Source organism: Penicillium chermesinum (assembly GCF_028974085.1).
Source record: "Penicillium chermesinum strain IBT 19713 chromosome Unknown utg000005l:1.0-4115287.0:1.0-4118363.0, whole genome shotgun sequence".
Classification (NCBI taxonomy): domain Eukaryota; kingdom Fungi; phylum Ascomycota; class Eurotiomycetes; order Eurotiales; family Aspergillaceae; genus Penicillium; species Penicillium chermesinum.
This window is the reverse complement of record NW_026695315.1, coordinates 2,234,445-2,256,275: the sequence shown is the minus strand read 5'-3', so window position 1 is coordinate 2,256,275 and position 21,831 is coordinate 2,234,445. Positions and strand designations below refer to the sequence as shown.

Here is a 21,831-nt window from a genome sequence, read left to right as displayed (position 1 = left end):
ATTATGGTGAAGCACCTCGACGCTGGAGTTATACCCAAATATGTTCTCGTTTCCACAAAGCAATTCAAGTGCCCAATGGTGGGCTCGATCTCAAAGAGGCGCAACTGTTTAAACAAATTGTACGCTTGAACAACCCCCCCACACTGCTGATCGACATTTAGGAGCGATATACAACGAGGGGTCTGAAAGCCATATAGGGCCAAACTACCAAGGCCCAGCACATAAGGCACATATTCATCATACGGTTATCACCGTCACTCTTCTTACGAGGAGATTACCAGCTACAGCCTCAACGAGAAAGCACAACCATGTGATTCAAATTGAGAGGCTGAAGGAACTGGCCGCTCAAATATAAAGCCAACATAGATTGCTTCAGCAAAATAAAATGAAGCAAAGCTTCTGTTGACAGAGGGGGAGCACGAGATGCCGCACTATAGACCAGTTCTCGATTTCTAGTGGATCGCTTGCAATGTCATTGAAGGAAGTATCCTCCGCCAACCTTGGACTCGCAAGCTGTCATCAACTTCCATCGACGGTGTATCTTTGAGACGCCTAATGGTCTGGGTTCGAAAGCAAGTGATGCCTGTGCTGTTGTGTCGAATAAGCAAGGCGGATAGTCTTTGAAAACCTCGCAAGCTAATTGTTCGGAAATCCCCGCGTCTTCCTGTCAGTCTTAAGATGAATTTCCCAGAATGTGAATCAACTTTCCCACCGTAAATGTTTTTCTAGCGAACAACCTCCTCTGGTGTTGTTTTTACGTCGCCCCAACATCCCCGCCTCTACAAAGACCTTTCTTAACCATCAAATCCTCTTCACTACAGTCTGCATTCACGAACGCGCACCGCGCACCGCGCACTATGAGCAAAATGCAAGGAATCTATTTCCAGCCCTCACATCGATGCTAATGAAGCCCAGGATCTGTCGCGATTTCGCGAGGCGCGGCTTTTGTCGCTTCGATCCTTGTCGATTCGCCCATATCCGAGACGAGCAACGAACCGCGAACAACAACTTGAGTGAGCAAGATCGCAGGCAAACAAGAACTTGGGACTTCGACGCGTGGAGAAGACTTGTTGCTCACGGTCGTAGGAGTCAGCGCCTAGGCAACCGACTGGGGGGTTTCTTTGTTGAGGCCAGAAGGTTGATCGATATCAACGAAGAGACCCTGCAAGGTGTAATTTGGGGCCTTTCTGAAGAAGGTGGACTGAGACGGATCCAGGAGCTGATTGAGCGAGACTTTGCAGCGCTGCAGGCATCTGCGGCGAAGAGCCTTTTCCTTGATGCGGTCCTCCCATTCCTTGAAACCATTACTGCCCCCCAATGCACTTGGGTCTCTGGTCCTGGAGCCGGCTATGGTTACCATCTACAACTGCATCTTTGGACCAGTTGGCCGTCGAGGTGGCCCGTTCTTATCTTTTCTCGCCGATGCAGTGAAACAGGAGATAGAGTGCACGGGAGCCTCTGCGATACCTCATCTCGACCTATCTCTGCTGGTGTTCTCCAAGATTGTGGAGTTCAACTCCACAGCATTCATTCTGGAGTCACTGAAACCAGTAGGTGAAAAATTCGCGGAGCTACTGAAATCTCTCCAGGCTCTCGATAATTCGTGCAATGTGCATCAATCCTACCATTACCTTGAGCAAGTTAGCCGTCGCCTCGATGCTGGCCTTTCCTTGCCAATCTTATCGGAAACGGGGAAGCCTACGCATGTTTCCGACCCTACCGCGTACACCGTCGAAGTAGACCCCCCTGGAGGTCGCCATGATAATGACCACCGAGACATCCGTCACATCAAGATCCTGCCAACATTTGAGGAAATCAATTCTATGAGAGCAGAATATCTTCCACAGAAGGACCCCCGGCAGTGGCACGTTGAAGGACTATTTGGATTGCTAGACAGGAACTTTCGACTCCTAAGAGAGGACACAGTTGGCCAGTTGAGAGATGCCATTCATGATGAGCTTCATCCAAGCGTTCAAGCACGCACGAAAGACCAAGCGAAAAGTAACGTGTACAAGAACGCCGTTTTACAAGAGCTGGAGTTCAACCGGGTCTCTGGTCTACAGTTTCTCGTCCAATTCGAACAAGTTCCCCGCGCTCGAGCAATGACAAAGGTACAACGGAAAGAATGGTGGAATGACTCAAAACGGCTCTTGCCGAGCGCTCTCGTGTGCCTTTTGGATGCCCAGGGTGCTGCGACGTTTTGTACGGTGGTTAACCCCGACATTCGCAAACGCTCGAAAGATGGCACCAATATCCCTGCAAAAGGCGGGGGATCTCTTTCTGATAGTCCAAATTATGCCTCGGTGATGTTGGAGCTAGTGGGATCCTACGTTAAAGAATATGAGTACATCCTCGAGGCTCATGCATCAAGACGGACGAGGCCGCCAATGACACTCGTTGAGTTCCCAAGGGTCCTACTCCCATCTTTTGAGCCTACTCTCATCGCTCTTCAACGTATCAAAGGGCCCCAAGATCTTCCAATGCTGGATTATTTGGTACCAGGTCAACTCGGTTCAGCTCCGGCCTCCAACGACGTTCCTCCGCCATTGTATGCAACTTCCCCGGGATTCAGCTTCGACTTAAAGTGTCTGATGGATGATGACTCCAGCCTTGAGATCCATTACTCGCGGCCTGCTGATATTGATCGACTAACGCAGCATTCTGCGCTCGACGGTTCCCAGGCTTCGGCTCTAGCTCGCACTCTACAGCGCCGAATTGGGTTAATTCAAGGTCCACCTGGAACAGGGAAGAGCTTTACCGGCATCGCTTTGATCAAAGTGCTGCTCGCCAACAAGATCAAAGTCAAGGATTTTGGACCTATCATATGTGTCTGCTACACAAATCACGCTCTTGATCAGCTTTTAGAGGAACTCTTGAGAACAGAAACCACCTCGAATGTCTTACGTATCGGTTCCCAGTCCCAGTCAGAGAGCTTACAAAGGTTGAACTTGAGAACGGTCGCCCGCAAAGCTGAAAAGACTCGGTGGGAGAAAAACGAACACTTCTACATTAATGCATCACTCGATCGATGCGAGCACGATTTTGAAAACCTCCATTTGAATTCGATAGGCTCTGAGGTAAGCATGAAGTACTATCTTCAGAAGTATCATGCAGAACGTGCCAAGCAGCTCTTCGAAGAAGACGAAGAGGGTTATCAGAAGCAGGCACCAAGGGGGCCGAAAGGCATTATTTCATCATGGCTGAACGGGGGCCAAGCCGGTGAAGCTGCGCCTCGTTCTTTGGCAGAACTTGAAAATGTCCACGTCGATGCAATGACCCGAGAAGAAAGAAAATTGATCTATGCAGACTGGGTGGCGAATCAACGAGGCAAGCTGAAAGAAGACACTATTTCTATTCTTCTAGAGCACGCAACTCACAAGCGCCACTGGGATACTTGGCGGGATGAGCTAGATCTGCGGTGCCTGCACAAAGCCGACGTGATCGGAATCACAACCAGTGGACTAGCCCGGAGCATTGAAATGCTGCGTTTTTTGAAATCGAAAGTCATGATATGTGAGGAAGCGAGTGAGGTACTCGAGGCGCACCTCCTGGTATCAATTTTGCCCTCGATTGAGCAGGTTATCCTCATCGGAGACCACCAGCAATTGCGACCTCAAATCCAAAACCATAACCTGTCCCGTGAGAATGAGTCCGGAAAGAAGTACTTTTTGGACAGGTCTTTGTTTGAGCGATTGGTGGAGCCTGATGACGATGGGAGTAGCATCCAAGTCCCATATTGCACTTTGGAAACGCAGAGGCGTATGCACCCATCGATTTCGCTATTGGTCAGGAACACTCTGTATCCCCGACTCCAAGACGCACCTCTAGTTTATGGATACCCTGAGGTTGCTGGAATGCGCAAGAGACTGTTTTGGCTTGACCATAGGCGACTGGAGGCTGGTGCTTCTGATGAAGAAGCGGCATCACGCTCGCACTGGAACGTTCACGAGGTGAGGCTTACAGTCGCACTAGTCAACCACCTACTGCGTCAAGGTGTTTACAAAAAGGGTGAAATCGCAGTCTTGACTCCGTATCTTGGTCAACTCTATCGGCTTCGGCGAGAGCTATCTCAATTTCATACAATTTCCTTGAGCGAGAGAGATGAAGCAGACCTCGAGAATGCAGGATTTACGCATAGAGACCAACTGTCCTCCCAAACCCCAGTGGCCAGGTCCTCCCTTCTCCAGACCTTAAGAGTCTCTACGATTGACAATTTCCAGGGTGAGGAAGCAAAGGTAGTGGTCATATCACTGGTCCGAAGCAACAAAGAAAACCGCTGCGGGTTTCTTCGAACGCATAATCGCATCAATGTTCTTCTTTCTCGCGCAAAGCACGGCATGTACATCATTGGGAACTCCTTAACCGCTCAGGGCGTTGAAATGTGGGATAAAGTCATCAACATGCTGAAATCGAGCGGGAACATAGGACCTGAGCTTGAGCTGACATGTCCCCGGCACCCTGACACTCCAATTGCAGTCTCTGACCCAGAACATTTCGTCCATCTCTCTCCAGAAGGCGGATGCAATATGCAATGTGTGGATAGACTTTTATGTGGTCACCCATGCAAGCAAAAGTGCCATTCTGAGATGCTGCATAACGTAGCATACTGCGCAGAGCCTTGTCCGCGACCTCAAAAAGGATGCTCTCACCCCTGCCCAAAAAAATGCGGAGACCCATGCCCACCGAAGTGCTCCTTTCAAGTTTACGATGAAGAGCGGATTCTGCCGTGTGGTCATTTGATGCGAACACTTCCTTGCTGGCAGAGTCAGAACCTCAATCTGGTCAAGTGTCCTACACAGGTTGAAAAGACGGTGCCGCATTGTAATCATAAAGTGACCACTGCCTGCCATGTTGATGTGAGCAGAAGTGACTATAAGTGCATGCGAGCATGCAAGAACGCTTTGCCCTGCGGCCATGATTGCAAGAAGAAGTGCTTGAATTGTCTAGTTCGAACCCAGGATGGTTTTCAGATCAATCACGGAAATTGCCAACAGATATGCGGACGCAAATATTCTACTTGCGCACACAGCTGTCGAGAGACCTGTCATGGAATTGAGCCCTGTCCACCATGCGAAGCACCCTGTGCCGTACAGTGCGGCCATTCGAGATGTTCTCGGAAATGCTCAGAGCCATGCGTACCATGTGCCGTGTCAAAGTGCTTGTCCTCGTGTCCGCATAATTCGTGCTCAATGCCATGTGGAGCACCGTGCGATCACATCCCTTGCTCTTTGCGCTGCCAGAAAAGGCTCAGCTGCGGTCATCAATGTCCTTCCGTGTGTGGGGAGGCTTGCCCATCCGAAAAGTACTGCCAAGTTTGTAGCAGGTTAGAAGAGATAAAGAATATTCAAGTGGACTTCATCTTGGGCAAGACTTACGAAGAGATTGATCTGGACAGCAACCCATGCATCTTCCCCCACTGTGGCCACTTTTTGACAATTGAAAGTATGGATGGTCAAATGAATATGCGAAAGCATTACACTATGGATGATATGGGACGGCCAGTCGCGCTTGCGTCGTCTGCGACACCCTTTTCGATCGAAGATATTCGCTCATGCGCAACCTGTCGAGGTTCATTGCAAAATATCTCTCGCTATGGACGGCTCGTTCGACGTGCATTATTAGACGAGTCTACCAAAAAGTTTATTCTGTATGCGAACGAACAGTACCTGCCCCTGGCTCAAAAGTTGCTCGTTTGCACTGAGCAGCTACAGGCCAGGACAGAAACAGTTTCGCTTGCGATGGCAGTCTTTCCGCCTTCCAGTAAGATCTTGATCGAAGGGCCACTGGAAAAGCAGGTGCGGTTGATGAACCAGCATATGACGAAAAGTATGGGCCGCTGGAAGGCTCTGCTAGCTCTCCGACAGAGCATTGTGGTTTACAAAAAGAAGGTCAATCTAGAAGAGCAACCCTTCAACAAAGTACGAAACATGGTGGAGAACGCTCGTCGGAGGAAAGCTAAAACGGGGCAATTTGAGTTTGATAGCAATGTCTTGCAATTCAAAGGTTATCTGCAAGCTTTCGCGCTGCTGCTGCGACTGGATACGGCTTTGCTCAGCGACTTTCTTCAGCTGAGGCAAAAGATTCGCTTCGGCTCGAACCAATGCGAGCTTCGTCTCAACCTGGACCAGAATAGGAAGGAATGTCGGTCACTCATCGAAAGTGCTACCAGTTCGCATCGAGTCACCCAGCAGGTCGAGGGCCACATCTTTCTTGCTCAGTTCTGTGCGCTGGAATTGCGGAACAACACGGACTCCCAGAATGCCTCCGCCCTGCGGCAGGAAGGTCTCGCTGCTCTCGATGCGGCGGAAAGAGTCTGCTCTGTCTTCCCTAGCCAGACACGAGGACTTGACACGGAGATCGAAGGTACGCGGAGCATGATTAGGGGTGAAGCCTTCTACACTCCCATCACGAATGCAGAGCGCATGGACATCTTAGAGGCCATGTCGCGAGAGTTCACTGGAACAGGCCACTGGTACTATTGCGCTAATGGACATCCTTTCACGATTGGAGAATGCGGAGGTGCGATGGAGGTTTCTACATGCCCTGAGTGCGGTGCCCCTGTTGGGGGGGAAGACCATCATGTTGCGGCCGGAGTGACTCATGCACGGGACCTGGAGGAAAGACTGCGTAACTAGGGGAGCGCCTGATTTATTTGCTATTTCTTGAGATTTATTTTGGGACTTTCCAAGCTATGGTGCACAGAATGGAAACCACACGGTAGCCCAGTCAGAACAATTTGAGTTTTTGTTGACGATTTCCACTTCTAAATGTAGAACCAACCGTTGGCAGAGTATGAGCCATGAGAGCGAGGATATGGCTTCGAGCGGTACCTGGTAGACGAAGTAGGTGAAGGTATTGGCCAGTGGCCCTCAGAGATGAGTCCATGCCCCGAGTATGAAGCTACTGAACAACTTCAGATGGGTTGGAAGGGCTGCCATTGCAACGCATGATAATGGTTCGCGTTTTGCTGTGTTCAGCGACGGAGACTATGGCCTTTTCGCCTATTGACTTGGGGGAACGACATTATCTAGATCTTGAAGGCCCCGTTTACAGGTAGTAGTAACCTAAAGTTGTATCGCTGACAATGGGGCTAGCGTAGACGTTCGAGTTCCAAGGGACGTGCTCCCTTGGTATATAACCCTATTTTCTTACTGTGGCCTACGCGTCTGATGCCACGATATTTTCCAATACGAGTACTGGGGCCTGGAATGTACCCCTACACCTTTCAAGTTGAGTCTATGCTCTCAGTACATGACACCCATCTCTTTAGCAACATGATTTCGAGAGGTGCCTAGTAGAAGGTATGGGCCGACCACCTTTGCTCGCGGAAATGCAAGAGGTTTCATTGAATGTATCTATTCGCGCCCCGATAGAGACAAGATACGAGAGGGGAAGATATCTGAGAGGGCACCAGGCTCAAAAACACCAACACAAGCGGTACCGTTGAATAGGCTGACATACAAGGAACGAAGATCCATGAAACAGCAGTAGAATGACAAAGAAAAAAAAATTGTAGCGTCACAGGATGCCCGCGGGTGTTCAAGATCAAAACAAGAGAAAAGAGAAAAAATACAGCCGTCCCGTGATAACGACGAACGTCAACAACGCCAGTTCCCTATCGTAATGCTGGATGACCAAAAAATGCCGACCGCGCTATGCAAAGGGGTTTCGAATGGGAGAGAAGTATCATAAGGGTGTGGGGTATCGTGAATGGAGGTAAAGGAATATCGAATAGAGACAAAGTAATGAAGGAAAAGGAAAAAACCCTGTGAAGAATTTTGACCAAGACCGAGACGGACCATTATGTCCGGGGTCAGTCTGAGTCTGAATCTGAATCGTTACTGCCAGAGATCTCCCGGCCGCGGCGGTTCACCAAGACTCGCTTGCCGAGTTTGTTACCGGGGATGTCATCTCGAGCAGCACCGAAATCAAGGACCTGGGAACCAAGATTAGTCAATGTTTTTGCATTCAAAATGAGCGTTTTGGTGGGGAGGGAGGAGGGGGAGGGAGAGAACTTACCTCAATGTAAGTGAGGGCTTCACGCTGTACGGCAGCTACACAACGTCTATCGTTGAATTTGACCTGCCAGACACCGCTGAGGTCGGTGAGAAGGTCTCTGATGCAGTTGCCGGTGCTGACATCCCACATCTTCAGAGTCCGATCTGAACCGGAGATGACCTTTTGGCCATCGTGCTGGAAACAAGTGATCGCACCGGTATGAGCACTCAGGGAGTTCTTGCAATGTCCATGTTCAGGATCCCAGATTCGTAGAGTGGAATCAGCGGCGGCAGAAACGAGGTGGTCATTTTGAAGAGCGAGAAGACCAACCAGGGAGCTGTGCCCTTCGAGATTGTAAAGCAGAGACCCGTCATCCAGTGACCACACTTTGACCATATGGTCCATGGCGCCACTGATGCAGCGATTGCGCTTGTGGTCCAGAACAACACTATAAACTTTCAAGGAGTGCCCTGTCAATGTGTGCTGGACCTGTCCCGTAGAAATCTTCCACACTCGGACCGTGCAATCGTAGCTACCACTGACTAAAGTGTCTCCATGTGCCGCGATAGCGCGAACAGAGTGAGTATGACCAGTCAATACACGCACAAAATAAGGACAGTCGAAGTCATCCGCGGCAGGAGCCGGGGGGTTGTACGGAGCGTCTCCGGGCTTGGGAAGCCTCCAGACTCGCAAGTTCGAGTCGCGAGACCCTGTGATGATCAAGGGCTGTTTGGGCATCATGAGAGCACGGCCATGGGCGTCCTTGCCGATCTCAGTGGGAAGGACAATTTGCAAGCAGCGAACAGTGGAGGTATGCCCAGAAAAGACCTGCGTGCATCGTGCCTTTTCGATGTCCCATACACGAACGGTTCGATCAGTGGAGCCAGAGACCAGGGTATTGCCGTGATATTCCAGAGCCCAAACACCACCCTCGTGGCCCTCGAGGGTGGCTTTCAAAGCACCGGTCTTCGTGTCATAGACGTTGATGTTGGTATCATCGCTGCCGGTGAGAATCTTATCTGTGTCAAACTGAAGACAGGTCACAACGTGACGATCGTGGGCGCGGAAAGCAATGTGGCGAGGCTTCACTTCCGGGTTCATCCAGCCGCGGCGAATAGCATGCTGTCGGCGATAAAGTGCCTTGTACAGGTACAGACCGCGGAGGGAAGGGAGGCCGATTTCAGGGTATGGAACCGCTGCAGCCGCAGCGTTGGCAGCGGCATATGGTGCCTCCGACGCAGCAATCTCTCTTTTCCACTCGGGCTCAGCCTGGTCGCTCCCGCTAGATGAGATCTTGCGCTTGGCAAGCTTTCGACTTGAGCCTCGTGAGTTGGCTTTCCTTTTCGGCCGCCTGTTGGGCGCCAAGGGCAGCGATGAGGGTCTGTCGGCTCCAGTGGACGATGACGCGGCGGGTGACGATCCCTCTTCGTCCGCTCTGACGAACGTAACGCTCAAATCCTTCTCGAAGTTTTCCACATTGCTGCATTGCCAGCCCCATCCCTCCTTGATGGCCCGCTCTAGCTCGCCATCAGAAAGAACATAGCCGTCTCGATCAAGAAGTTCTTTCCATGTCTTCTCGTCCGAGTTGATGATATGACGCCATTTCTTTGACACTTGTGCAGCTCGACACATTGTTTGGACATCGAAGTATTTTACGATGTTCAGACTCAGCTCAAGAGGAAGGAATGAGAGAAAATCGCATTTGAGGGTGGGATTCACCACGTCGGCCACGAAGTGAAGGGTAGGCTTAGGACAGCGCCGAAGAAATTGGTACATGAGATAACTCTTCATCTCTTCGGGAATTGAATCGAAGAACTCTAAAACCCGAGGCATATCCAACAGAGATGGCGGTGATCGAGATTTGGAGGACCTGGAACGAGAGGGGCCTGTGTCATTTAGTCTAAGCGTCTTTGAAGATCGGCCCACGTTATGGTCAAGGCTAGAGTCCGTATCTATATCAGGGTCTTCGGATTCGAAGGAGGAGTCCCCATGCAAAGCGTTCATGGCTGCCACTGGCGACAAGCTAGGACTTGGCAAGCACATGTCCTGGGCCATAGCATTATCGATTGCAGAAATGGTACCTTGGAGGCCTAGCCTAGGTTGAGAGGTGTTCTCCGAGACCGTGAATGACGAACTTTGGTTGAATGAGGCGGGCTCAGATGACTCTTCACCAGTTGGAGCCCCTGCAACATTTCGGTTTCCAGTGTTCTGTGCTTGTCCAGAGGCGTGCGAAGTGACGGACGGGGCTATTTCAGAAGACAGCGGGGAGCGAAGTAGGGTTTCTCGGCGTGGGTAAGCGGCGCTGTGCACCCGCTGCCTGGAGGTGGGGGCATCTCCAATACTTCCTACACTTTGTTCGGTCTCAGGAGTGGCCAGGCCGGCTGGTGAAAGATGAGTGGATGTCGATGTACCATTGCGGGTACGCCGTGCTACGGGCTCGGAAGGGACTCGGGTTGCACGCGTCCGAGGGAGGATCGATGGTCGAGGGTCAGGGATCGAGACTGGGGAGACGGGCCGATTCTGATAATTTGAAGAGTTCATCCGAGTGATCGCCCTCGGGGCTGCCAGCCGACGGGGGAGGTTGCGTCTTCGGAGGCAAAGGAGCTCACGGAACGAATAAGGCCATTTGATGATTGGAGGGCGTCGTTCCTTTCCAGCAGCTATTTCCGAGTTAGTTTGTGTCTCTTCGGCCAGGCACAGATGACTGATGAACAACGTACCTCCGTGGATGCCGCGGCGGCATCATCTGGCTCGTTGAACACGACTGACTTGTCCCCGATTCTGAACTTAAGGTTTCGCAGTGAAGCGGGTGTTGGGGACGCAGCTAGGGGATACTGCCGGGCATCGAGATCCTTGATAGCTTTCGGTGGTTTGATGATCAGGGGAGGAAACGAGGTAGTAGTGGTAGTTGTGGTGGTGACGACTGTGGTGCGAGTGGTTGGGGCGAAAGAGAATTGCCCGAGGGCAGAGGAGCCCTGGTTTAGACCATCGTATTGATCATGGCCCTCCATTTCGCGTTGTTGAGGAAGCAGGCCAGACTCAGAGTGAGAAGTCGCATGAGAGGGTGGAAGGGACGCGTTTGGGGTAGGAGTTTGGTCGAGGTCGGTGATGTGGAGGGCCCGGGGAAGTGAAGACATGACTGGGCACACGGGTGGGGAGGGGCGAGTTTGCGAGTTGGGAGGCAAACCATCACCCGAAATCAATACCAAAGGAATCAGATTCCAGATCCCGACGGGGGATTTAGCATTAGAGCCCACACACGATCGAGGGAATCATCAGAGAGAGGCGAGGAGTTGTTAGAGCATGAACGCAAGGAAGACGGAAAGGGTGAAAGTGGCTGACAAGGGAGGTTTTCTTCCCTCTGGGGCGGAGAACAACAATTTCATCGGCCGGTGTCATATGGCCACAACGTGCACCTCTAGCTTTACCGGATAAGAATCTATGATGGAACTAGTTGAGTTCAGTATAATCTACTTAGGTCTGCTAGTTTACGTGCAGGAAAGAAATAAAGGATGGTTGAGCATGACTTCGTGTTGAAGCTATCCGTTTCTATCGCTTGAATACACACCAAGCTACCATTGTCCTACCATGGCCTCGTGGCTCGTCATTTCCTCTAATTCATCCGCCCCCGACCAATTTGCCCATTAGTCGTCATCGTCCCAATCTTGCAGCAAATGATGTTCAAAGTGTGCCAACTTGGAAACTGGGTCTCCGCGCCTCAGGGCTGAAATGGGGCCTAGTTGTGGCATTTGTGCTGAGTGGCGTATCTGGGTTTTTCTCCGGGTCTACTGCTGCAGCACCTGACGTGTTTCATTCTTGTTGCCCCTTTGCCTCTCAACCGATTCTCATAGTGGGATAGATTTCCCAGGAGCAATCATGTCTGGATAGGACAGATGAGAATAGAGGGCAGCCGGTTTCTACCAGATGCGATCGTCATGACAGGGAACTCAACCTGTTTACTGTGGAGAGCGGGAGTCCACACGGTCGCAGAAAGTACTTGACGCCCCATAGTGGATTGTATGGCGGCTCAAGTACTCCCCGCCACAAGTCACGTGTGGTGGGGCACCTTGTACACGGTAAGCAAAATCTGGGAATCTGGAAAAGCGGAAAGGGTGGAAAGTACTCCGTAACCGGCACCCAGTCACCGAGGTTCAGGCAGCGGGGCTGGCCTATTACCGGCGAACCTTGTGGAGGCCTTCCAAGCTTCTTCCTGAGCTTCCATCCTTGTTTCGTGGCAGAAACAGGGATGCAAGGTCGTGAATGCCATCTCTGGATTTCAGCCCCCCAAAGAAAAGCAAACATGGAATGGATGCCGCAGGGGTGGCGCACACCCTTGGATTCGCCAGCTGGAGGTACCCTGCGTGTCACCTGCAGGTACCCAAGGGTCTTCTGCTGTCCAATCCAGATCTCGCATGCCCAGGGTGCCCGGCGTGAGTCTGGTCTGGAGCCTGACACCACGAAGGACCCTGTGCAGGTAATAATTAGTTAGCCATGGACTGTGGGTACAGCTTAGTTAGTAGCAGTGTTGGTAACCAGTAGTAGTAATCCCTGGTGCTTACCTAGGTAAGAGTGGCCCACAATATGAAAGTCTTTTCCATAGCTTGAATACGAGATCGATGCTTGCTTCTCATTCAAGTAATGATTCCGAGTCAAAGTATCGCATCCTGAGGCGCTGGTACCTACAACCTTCCGGATTGGCCATAGACCAAGTAAACACGAGCAAGGAAGCCCCCTAGTTCAACCTGTCCCTGCCTTCCCGTCCCCTGTGAATGTGTGAATTATGGCTCGGAGAAACACTATAAGTACTTCTAGTAGTATTCAATAGAGTAATACCTACAGAATTCTCAACTTGAAATCATTCCAGTTTAGATCCACAGGAAATGTACTGCAAGGACCACGGATTGGGGGATACCTATCTCCATTGGTTGGTTCAGGTTCAGGCTGATTTTCGAAACTCATCGAGTATGAGTCTTTTTGCAGTCTTCATCAGTGGCTCGCCACAGCGTCAGCAGCGCTTGCTAAATGTCGAGCAGCCGCCCGCGGGCACCTCCATCTCCCATTGATTCTTCGAAACGCCCCAAAACGAGTTAAGGGCAATATTCGTCCGCTGAGCTCTATCAGATGAATGGCCCATCCATTCTGGGGGAGAGGTCAATCTTTATGCGAAGTTTCCGCTTCTTCCACCGGATTATTGTATTTATTGATAAGGTATACCTCGCTTCAAATCTTGCGATCGAGCCGAAAGATTAAGTTCGAGTGCGCAAAACAAATGCGCGCCCCCTCCCCCGGAGCCAAAATTGGAGGAAGCTCTGTCAAGGGACTTATAACTGCTGGCAATGCAAGCAGCCGAAGATGAAGCGTGTCTTTGATTTGATTGACGAAGCTGTGTGTAAAAACTGCTTCCAACGCGACTCTCCATGCATAAGCCAAGAACTGCTTGAAGTGGCCTCGCTCTTCGCGGAGTACAGTATAGTAGACGAGGGATGCGAGAATGCACTTACTCCCATATCCCTGACCTCGTATATCTTCCGGATAAGCATTCTACAAGCTCTCTCAGCTTCCTCCTGATTGCCTCAAGTTCACTTGTCCATATCCCCTGTATCTTGGAATATCGACTGAGCAGCATCTCAGTCAGCGTTGACGCTCGTCCTTGCTTAGAGAGTAAGAATAGGAGTGATGATTGATGGCAGATCAATATCTCAGTGATCAGACTATGATCGAGCAGACGCAAGAGAAGATGGTTGCAATGAATCGCATAAATGCAGATGCATTCAGTGCAAAAAGCGCTGATCTATTGGGCCGACGGCTTGCGCTCGCAGACAACCCTCTCGGCGGGCCTTCGCAGCAGACAAGGCGAGCACGTATTCAAGAAGCAGGGCCAGGTAATGAAACACCGGGCCTCAAATGACGAGAGCGTCCTGATGCTGAATATTCGCTTTGGAGGCGTGAAAATTGATAGTAAGGGTACAAGGAAAGAAGCCCCTATAACTTGACCGCAAGTCTCGCTCATTCAAAGACCGTGCACAATCATCGGTAGAATAGAAGGACAGATTCGTGGCTTCCCACTCACATATCTACCTCTCTCCTATGCCTGCTGCTGACAGCCATGATACTATGAAGCGCCTGTACCGCAGGTACCGTTCGATGAAGGCACCGGCGTTTTCCAGGTGCACGGAGGATATCCCAAGCTGACTGTCTGATCAGAATATTTGGCATCCAAGGCGCAGACTTAGATTTCTTTGATAGCTTGATGAGAATGATTTCGAGTGGAGGAGGTCCCAAGTAGATCATCAAACAGCACGCTAGTAGGGTATCCATTTGAGGATGCTCTGGCTCTCGCCACTCGAAGCCTTGGATTTGATCCACAGATCCAAAAAAAAAAAAGAAAAAACACGAACTCAGTAGCTACGCAGCAATGCAAATTGTAGGCACGGCACTGGATACGGTGCAAAATATGACCGAAATTTTCACATGCGACAATGGAAAAGGCCTTCGAGTACGGAGTATTCTTAAATAATAAGGGTGATCATAAGGCCAGGCCTGGTGAGGAACGCAAGAAATTGGGTCGATACTGTTCGGGAACGCTATACGGAGCACTGCCGACCCTGCTGAAGATCCTCTGCAACAAGCCTCCACACATTCCAATGAACTTGAAATCATGATCCATGGTTTGAAGATGTTACTATTGTATTTGGCCTCCACGATGATGTATGAAGGACCGAACTATTGAGACACCATACGGCGCTAGTGAACCCGACCATTGGCCCTAGCCGCGTTGCTGGGTGCCGAATGGAGGATCCCAAGGGCTCCAATCAGTGGAGTCTAGATGTTGGTTGCTGTGCCTTGGATTGTTTCATAATCTGGTGACTAACAGAGAGGCACATTTGTACGACTGCGTATTCTTGGGACTCAATTGACAGTCATGCTCCCAGGATTGTAGCCCCTTTTACAAGACCCAGAACTGGGAAATATGAGACGTAGAAAACAGCCAAGTAGTATACCAGGAGCTGCATTAGACTTGTTCACGGCGAATGAATCCGCTCGCAAGAATCATGACTTGGATCAATAAGACTATCCATCACACTTGTTTCCGAGAGTGTCACGGCAGTCACCAAGGGGCCCTGCCGCGAAAAACACGATTTGAAAACAGCAGGACGGAACCGCCCGCGGAAGAGCCGAGTACCGAACGCGTTTGATTACCTTGAGCAAAAGTCGCGATGAGCTGGGTCTCAGGGGAGAATCCGCAGATCCGATCGATAGGAATCAAGGACATGCGTGCCCCAAGCATCAGAGGCTCTTTCTTTTAAACCCGTCGGATAGGTACCTATTCTTCAAGTTATTTTAGAAACCCAGGCAACTGGGTCTGGCTCCGTCAAACTGTCAATAGCGCAAATTTGTCTGCAGATTCTCTATTTTTGGTGTACAATGTCTCAGCCTCCTCCGCAGCCTGTGAGGAAATGGAGGCCACCTTCGGTGGTGAAAGTGGCTTCGTCGGCACACGAAGTATGGCAATGCAGGGGAAAACAGGGCGATCATTGCCTAAACACCACGGGAGGAGCAACAAAGGCTGGGAGGCGAGTATTTGTCACAGCTCCACGCTCCAGGGGAGAACCCTCCGCACGGCGGTCATAAGCTCGCGATCGTGTCTCAGGAAGCCCCGAGGATTTGGTACGATAACAGCGATCGAGGCTATCGATCGGCTTCGAGACGGCAGACGAATGAACGGAGCCACGACCCGAGATCCATTGGGCTTCCTCTTTTGGGAGTAGAGTCTCCATACTCGACATGGAATTAATAGAAGAGGTCAGCCCCAGCTCTTTCACGCGCCAGATCTTTAATGAGGGACGGAGCACGCGGCAGTGGAGACGGTCGATAGTACATTATCATTGCCTCGTCAGAGGCGCCAAATAGTATCGCCTTCAACTGGGACCCGATTAGGCCGCGATTCGTCTGGCTCGGAATACGTGAGAAAGTCAGGTTTACTACCAACAGGGATGCGAATAAGACTTATGCAGGGCTCATTCCCCGTATATTCCCTTCTATTTTCCGGTCCACGTGCGAATTAAGGTTGTCTCGCGACACGAGTTCTGCAAGGGAATCATACCGAGCACGAGCACGGTATGTAGATAATTCAAATAGGTGAGTAGACCAAGTTGCGTATTTCAGCAGTAATTGTAATACCCCGGGAGACGAGCTATTGTTGCCGTCTAATTTTCGATTGTCCGGAAAGTTTAAACCCAAATCGTGACCGAAAAAGCTCCTCAAATTTAGCGCCGGCCATTTCAAGGTCAGGGGAATTCAATACTCCAGCTTTCAGGAGCGTCACAGGACTCAAAATGGCGGATGTGGCTCAGCAATTCGATATCACATTCTAGAATTCCAGCTCACCTATGGAGGTTTCTTGTGGGGGGGGCGCAGCGCGTCCCCAAGTACCTGTCGATACCTGCCCTTCTCAGAGCGCCTCGGACCTCTCACGTCCCAGGCCAGTTGCCCATCGAGCGCGGCCTGCAGGAGACCGGGGAGTTGGCGTGCAGCTTACCACCAATGGCAATGTTGAGATGTTGACCACTCCACCGGGCGGAGATGAAACCTTGGCCTGTGCCCCCCTATCGAATGCAATGCGAAAATAAGTAGAGCAAACCCAGGAAGCTAAATTGAAGAACATCGCCGAAAAGGGCAACGATCCAAGTTAGTCGACGCCCTCTCCAGAGTGGGCCGCCCCTTTCGATTGAAGCCGTGAAGGGATCTCTTAAGACTTTCGGTTTCCCCCTCGACGTTCCACGAATCTAGTCGCTCCTTTTAGACCCGGTGAATTCTGTCACTTTTGGTACCCCTGTAATCCTAGGGTTCCCTTTCATTTCCTCCGTTCTTTTCGTTTCTCATCCATTTTGATCCTTTTCGGTTCGTGGTGGAGTCCGTGACTTGTACTCCGTACCGCGTGTTGCTGACCCTCTTAGTGGAGTCTGTTCTACTTTCCGATTTCTCCCAATCGACTTTGGCGGTAGCCGCTTAAAGCCGCTTAAATTACCGACGCTCTCCTTCCCTCCAGATCTCGATCCAAGAGTCCCTCTACTTATCGATGAGGAATTGATTTCGTCTACACGCAATGGCCTCCCGGAACAGGTCGCCAATGCATATTCCGATTCGCACCTCCAGCCGGGCCAACCATCTGGCCCCCGCCAATGGAATGGAGACTCAGGCCAATTCCGAGTCGAACTATCTGGATCGCAACACTTCCAAGGCGCAGCGCATTCTGGGTACCGATTTCCCCATACCTAGCAACTCTCACAGCCAAAGGAGCCAGAGCAGCAGCAGATGGGAAAAGCCTCGATCCCGTCGCTCGAGCGTCCGAACACCCGACAGCTCGAGGCAACCACCGAATACAATGTCCGCAACGCCCTTGTCAACTGATCGAATTGCCCCACCGCAAAGCTTGAGAGTGCGAGCATCTTCCCCACTACTCGGACAAGAGTATACGTCGCAAGATGCAGCTCCTCCTGTCCCGAGGTTATCGACGAAAAAGCTCCAGCACAGTGGATCATCCTCAGCCCTGTTTTCCTACTTCTGCTCTAAGGAAAAGAAGGACGCCCCCCAAATCTACACCAACTACTCCGAAAAAGCCAACCACTCCAAAAGGATTACAACCTCGAGTCCAGAACGAATGGGGGGTTGACCCCCAAGTGACCTATAAACAAGCTCCGATTGCTCCCAAGGAGAAGGAGTCCAAAAGAAAATTACGCCCACCCCGCATTGATTTGTCTCTTCTTTTTCCAAAACCACGGAATAACCCCCCAAATCCTCCTCTTTTCTCCCCCCCAACGGATGACCAGTTCACCTTCTCCTGTTTCGACTGTCGTCCCCGATCTTCCTGGAATTGACCATCCTCGGTTTGAACCCCCTCTATTTGACCATGCAAATGTATCGACGAGTCGGCGATTGGGAGAACATTTGCCCACTCACACTCCGGCCGTCCAGAATGATCTACCGAAGATAGCTGATCGGTCTGACTTGATATCAATTCCTGAGTCCAAATCTGGCGAGTGGTCTGGTGCTCCATTCGAGCGGACGGTCGGTACCAGCGAGATTGACATCGCACTGGATCGGTATGCAGGTTGTCGATCCATCATAAGTCGCTCTAGCACATACACCATAAGCCGTGAACATTTGCAAGAACCGCAACCACCGCCTGATCCGAGATCTCATACGTCTCGTGAATTGACTCCGTCATATCAACCCTCAAATCACCAATACAAGTCAAGTTTCTCGACGGAGGCCAACCATATCACTGATGCCCCTGCATCTTCGTGGCGTGGAAAGAACAGAAGCAATTCTCAAGGGGCGAAGAGTGGTCTGAGTGGAAAAAGTGGGATGACCCGGAAAAGTAGCAAGAGCACCCTTCAGAACAAAGACTTGCAAAACACGAGTGTCCTCTGCCTTTCATCCTCGGACGACGAGAGCGAAGAAGACCTTGATACCCCAACCGCGGAGCTCCCGACGTTCGATAAATCTAGGGACTATAGAGATAGCGTGGCAACATACGGAGAAGAGCCTGAAGTTTATACTGCTGCTACCGCACTGGCCGGAACATCACATCTGCTGAAGATGAATTTGGAGAATTTAACATCTATGAGGGGTGAATCTCGACGTACGACACGCCAGCAGCATACTCGTACTCACAGCTCGAACCCTTCCACATCCACTACAAGGACAGGAAGCACGAGCCGTCGAATCAATAAGTCTCCTCGGACTAGCGCTATCCCGGCTATTCTCCAACCACCGGATCGTCCAGCTCAGAAGCCCGCGCGTACTGCTAAGGAATCAAGGGATATCAACCGAAGGAGTCGGGTGATTGCCGTAACCCGGCAAGAACAGGACCTTCTGGAAGCGATGCGCCAGCGACAAGGCAAGATCACGCCCAGCATCTTCAACTACAATCCCAATACCGAGTCCGATCATGCTTCGGTACTCTCGGGGCCTTGCCGCGATTCCTTCTGTGGCTCTGACACATCTTTCCTGCGCCTCAGCGCTGCCCTCCCGCCCTCAGCACGGATGGACCAAGGTGCACATCTCTTGGATAAGGACGGTACCTCTTGGCAAAGTTCTAGTTCTGATAGTGAGCAGAAAACTGGTAACTCGGTGGCGTCATCCCAGTACAGCATCCACTACTCCGACTCAATCCCATCGCCTGCCACCAGCGCCGCGTCTCCCATCACCCCTACTCTGCCTCTTCACCGTATGTCGCCACTTCCTGGCCCTAAGCCGCCACCTCGCGGCCCCCCCCACCGGCCATTCCAGATGATCAGAAGCGGCATTCTCGGCGCCGCACCGACAGCAGTGATGCGATCATGCTGACGGAGAACGGCGATGAGACGCAGGCCAAGCAAGGCATTCCAATTTGGCCCGTCGACCTTGAATGGAATCGCGACCACGGCAACTTGGCAGCAGTGCATTGAATATTTTCTTTTTAGCTGAGCCTTAGAGCTCAGATCTGCCTTCTTATACCCATCGTTCTTTTTTTAATATATGACGCGCCTCTTTACCCCGGGGAAACAGGCCCCAATCACTTACTGAACAGACCTTTCTCCTTACATGATGTCCTTGCCATAATGGAGCTACTTATGCTTTGGCCCTTCTCGACCTTGCTGATGGGAGGCCTTGTATTTCCTTGTCACGAACACCTCCAATTCCTGTACATACTTCCCATGTCTCCCATTATTCCCTTCCTCACAGGTCTTCATGGGCCTCGATACCCATTTTTCAGAACTTTGATGTATTATCCATCTGGTGGCTTCTGGGCTGAAACAGAATACCTTCCTCTGGACTTCATATTTCTCAATTCATTCACTAGAAGAGGTTCCCGCTCCTGATTGATATCTCTTCCAGAATAAGTTAGGTGCAAGATATAGTGCCAGAATACATCAAGCGGTTATGCAAGATGCTTGAGGTATCCTTTCCTTGACACTTTGCGCAGTTTGAAATAGGTTTGGTCCGGCTATGGGTCACCTACGTACATACGCGGTAAGTACTCACTAACAAGCAGGGCATTTTAATTCTCAAATCAAGAACATTATCCTTGTTCCAGTAAATTCGCCTACCACTCAGATGACGACTACTAGTCCCACAAAAGCCATTGTTGTGGGTACAGTCGAAGTTTGCTACTATCCACGATGTGCTTATGCCCATGGTGCACGATGACAGGCTGCTCGTCGAACCCTAGGCAATTGGCGTCAACTGTGCAGACTGAGAACACTCGAGTTTGGGGCTGCAGAGTCGGATGCCGAATGCGATGCGATTATGCTGGTCTTGTGGATGAGGTCAGCCGGAATGTCTAAGTTTCGTGATAGGCAATCGAGTTGCTGGCTTAATCCATACTCGTTAGTATCATGATAATACATTCAACAGTAGGCATTGGGCTGGAGGGAGCCCTGGAAGGCTTGGACATATAGAACAGGGAAAGGTCTATGGAGAAACGCGAGTTTATGCGATCTAAAAAGGAACTTGGATATGTTATAGGCCTGCATGGTCATTTAGGAGGTTGCTCCGGTTGATATATTAGTCTCTTTAGAAATTTCTTTTCCGTATGCGAAGAGTCCTACTCGAGATTCAACACCCCAACGCAACAAGTTATTATGAAGTGGCCGAGCTTAACTTGAAAGCTATCATGACCGAATTTCCTATTTTGCAGGTGATATGGTCAACGATCCCAATGAGTCGAAAGTATATGCTTCATCATATTGGGGATACACAGAGTTGGATGTACTAGTTCAAGGAAATTTGAAGATGTACCAGGAGCCGACTATGTTGGCACATTCATAGCCGGCAAAATAGATGTTCTCTGACTCGAGCTTTTTATGGGACCAAATTTTATCACAATCATTTCTCCCAAGCCATGCACAGCAATCATTGCCGCCGATTCGGATCGCACCCGCCAATCAGGCGGCGGATTGGGCTTCTGTCCGGATTAAGACTCAAGATAACTTGATTTGTACCACGAAGCAGTGATTTCTGGACCCTCAGACATGCCAATTGGTGAGATTCGTCTATCTTCAAGGTTGGGCATTTTTGGTTTGGTACACAGCATTAGGCCCCGAGCCTGCCGGAGGAAGCGGGCTCGCACACGAGTAGATCAAAGCAAAATTAGAGAGTATAGGGTACAGAATAACTAATTGGCATCTTGATCGGGAAGTTGAAACAGGCCTTCGTCATAGGCGCAGCGGTCTTTTGCAGTTGTTTTGTAGATCGGATGGCCCTTTAAGGAAAGAGACCTTATGGTTGACGTCAAAGCCCCAGATAGCCCATCAGCTCCCTTGCCCCAGCAAATTCTTCATTTAAATTCTATCTTCATACCCAAAGTATGATCTCACTCTAACCTAATTGACTACTGAAAACAGATTGCTTCGACCGGATCGAATTGAGTGTGGTTCACGAATCAGCTTGACACCTGACGGGGAACCTCGAGAATTTCTCCACACCGCCGATTAGCGCTTCGCTCTACCCCAGATTCGCTCTCTGGCAACTGCCCCTTTTCCAGCCCCAAGTTCCAGGAAAGAGCTCAGCGTGGAATCGTCGCTTCTTGTTGTGACGGTGACAAATTTGGGTGACAACCCCCGCGGCGCGGCTTCGTTTTCGAGTTTCAGCCACCCTCGCACACAAAGATCCACTGTGGTCGTCAGCCGAAACCCAGCTCCTGCAGCCACCAGCAGATCGCCAGGAGTTCCCTATCTCAGCTCGACGCGTGGCTTTTCATTGCATTTTTGAGCCTTCACTTCCGAACGCTCGCAACTTCTTTCTCCCACCTCACTCCCACGCAGTCTCCTCTTCGAGTATTTGTTT

The 21,831-nt window shown here is 50.7% G+C and overlaps 5 protein-coding genes across 5 annotated transcripts; 3 read left to right on the top strand and 2 right to left on the bottom strand.

The window, feature by feature from the left end:
- Positions 1-898: 898 nt before the first annotated feature.
- N7468_007010 (uncharacterized protein) lies at positions 899-6,635 on the top strand (the record flags this gene model as incomplete). The annotated part of the gene is made up of 5 exons (XM_058476306.1): positions 899-1,334; positions 1,384-4,535; positions 4,603-4,731; positions 4,948-5,273; positions 5,324-6,635. 5 exons carry the CDS (start codon positions 899-901, stop codon positions 6,633-6,635), a joined length of 5,355 nt encoding a protein of 1,784 aa, XP_058329196.1.
- Positions 6,636-7,813: 1,178 nt separating this feature from the next.
- On the bottom strand, positions 7,814-11,135 carry N7468_007009 (F-box/WD repeat-containing protein; the record flags this gene model as incomplete). Its single annotated transcript, XM_058476305.1, has 4 exons — positions 7,814-7,936; positions 8,020-10,518; positions 10,572-10,658; positions 10,719-11,135. The coding sequence occupies 4 exons, from the start codon at positions 11,133-11,135 to the stop codon at positions 7,814-7,816; spliced, it is 3,126 nt and encodes a 1,041-aa protein (XP_058329195.1).
- A 2,215-nt stretch (positions 11,136-13,350) lies between these two features.
- Positions 13,351-13,566, top strand: N7468_007008 (uncharacterized protein; the record flags this gene model as incomplete). Its single annotated transcript, XM_058476304.1, has 1 exon — positions 13,351-13,566. The coding sequence occupies one exon, from the start codon at positions 13,351-13,353 to the stop codon at positions 13,564-13,566; it is 216 nt and encodes a 71-aa protein (XP_058329194.1).
- Positions 13,567-15,530: 1,964 nt separating this feature from the next.
- On the bottom strand, positions 15,531-15,785 carry N7468_007007 (uncharacterized protein; the record flags this gene model as incomplete). Its single annotated transcript, XM_058476303.1, has 1 exon — positions 15,531-15,785. The coding sequence occupies one exon, from the start codon at positions 15,783-15,785 to the stop codon at positions 15,531-15,533; it is 255 nt and encodes an 84-aa protein (XP_058329193.1).
- A 1,319-nt stretch (positions 15,786-17,104) lies between these two features.
- N7468_007006 (uncharacterized protein) lies at positions 17,105-19,451 on the top strand (the record flags this gene model as incomplete). Its single annotated transcript, XM_058476302.1, has 3 exons — positions 17,105-17,666; positions 17,729-19,231; positions 19,258-19,451. 3 exons carry the CDS (start codon positions 17,105-17,107, stop codon positions 19,449-19,451), a joined length of 2,259 nt encoding a protein of 752 aa, XP_058329192.1.
- Positions 19,452-21,831: the final 2,380 nt, after the last annotated feature.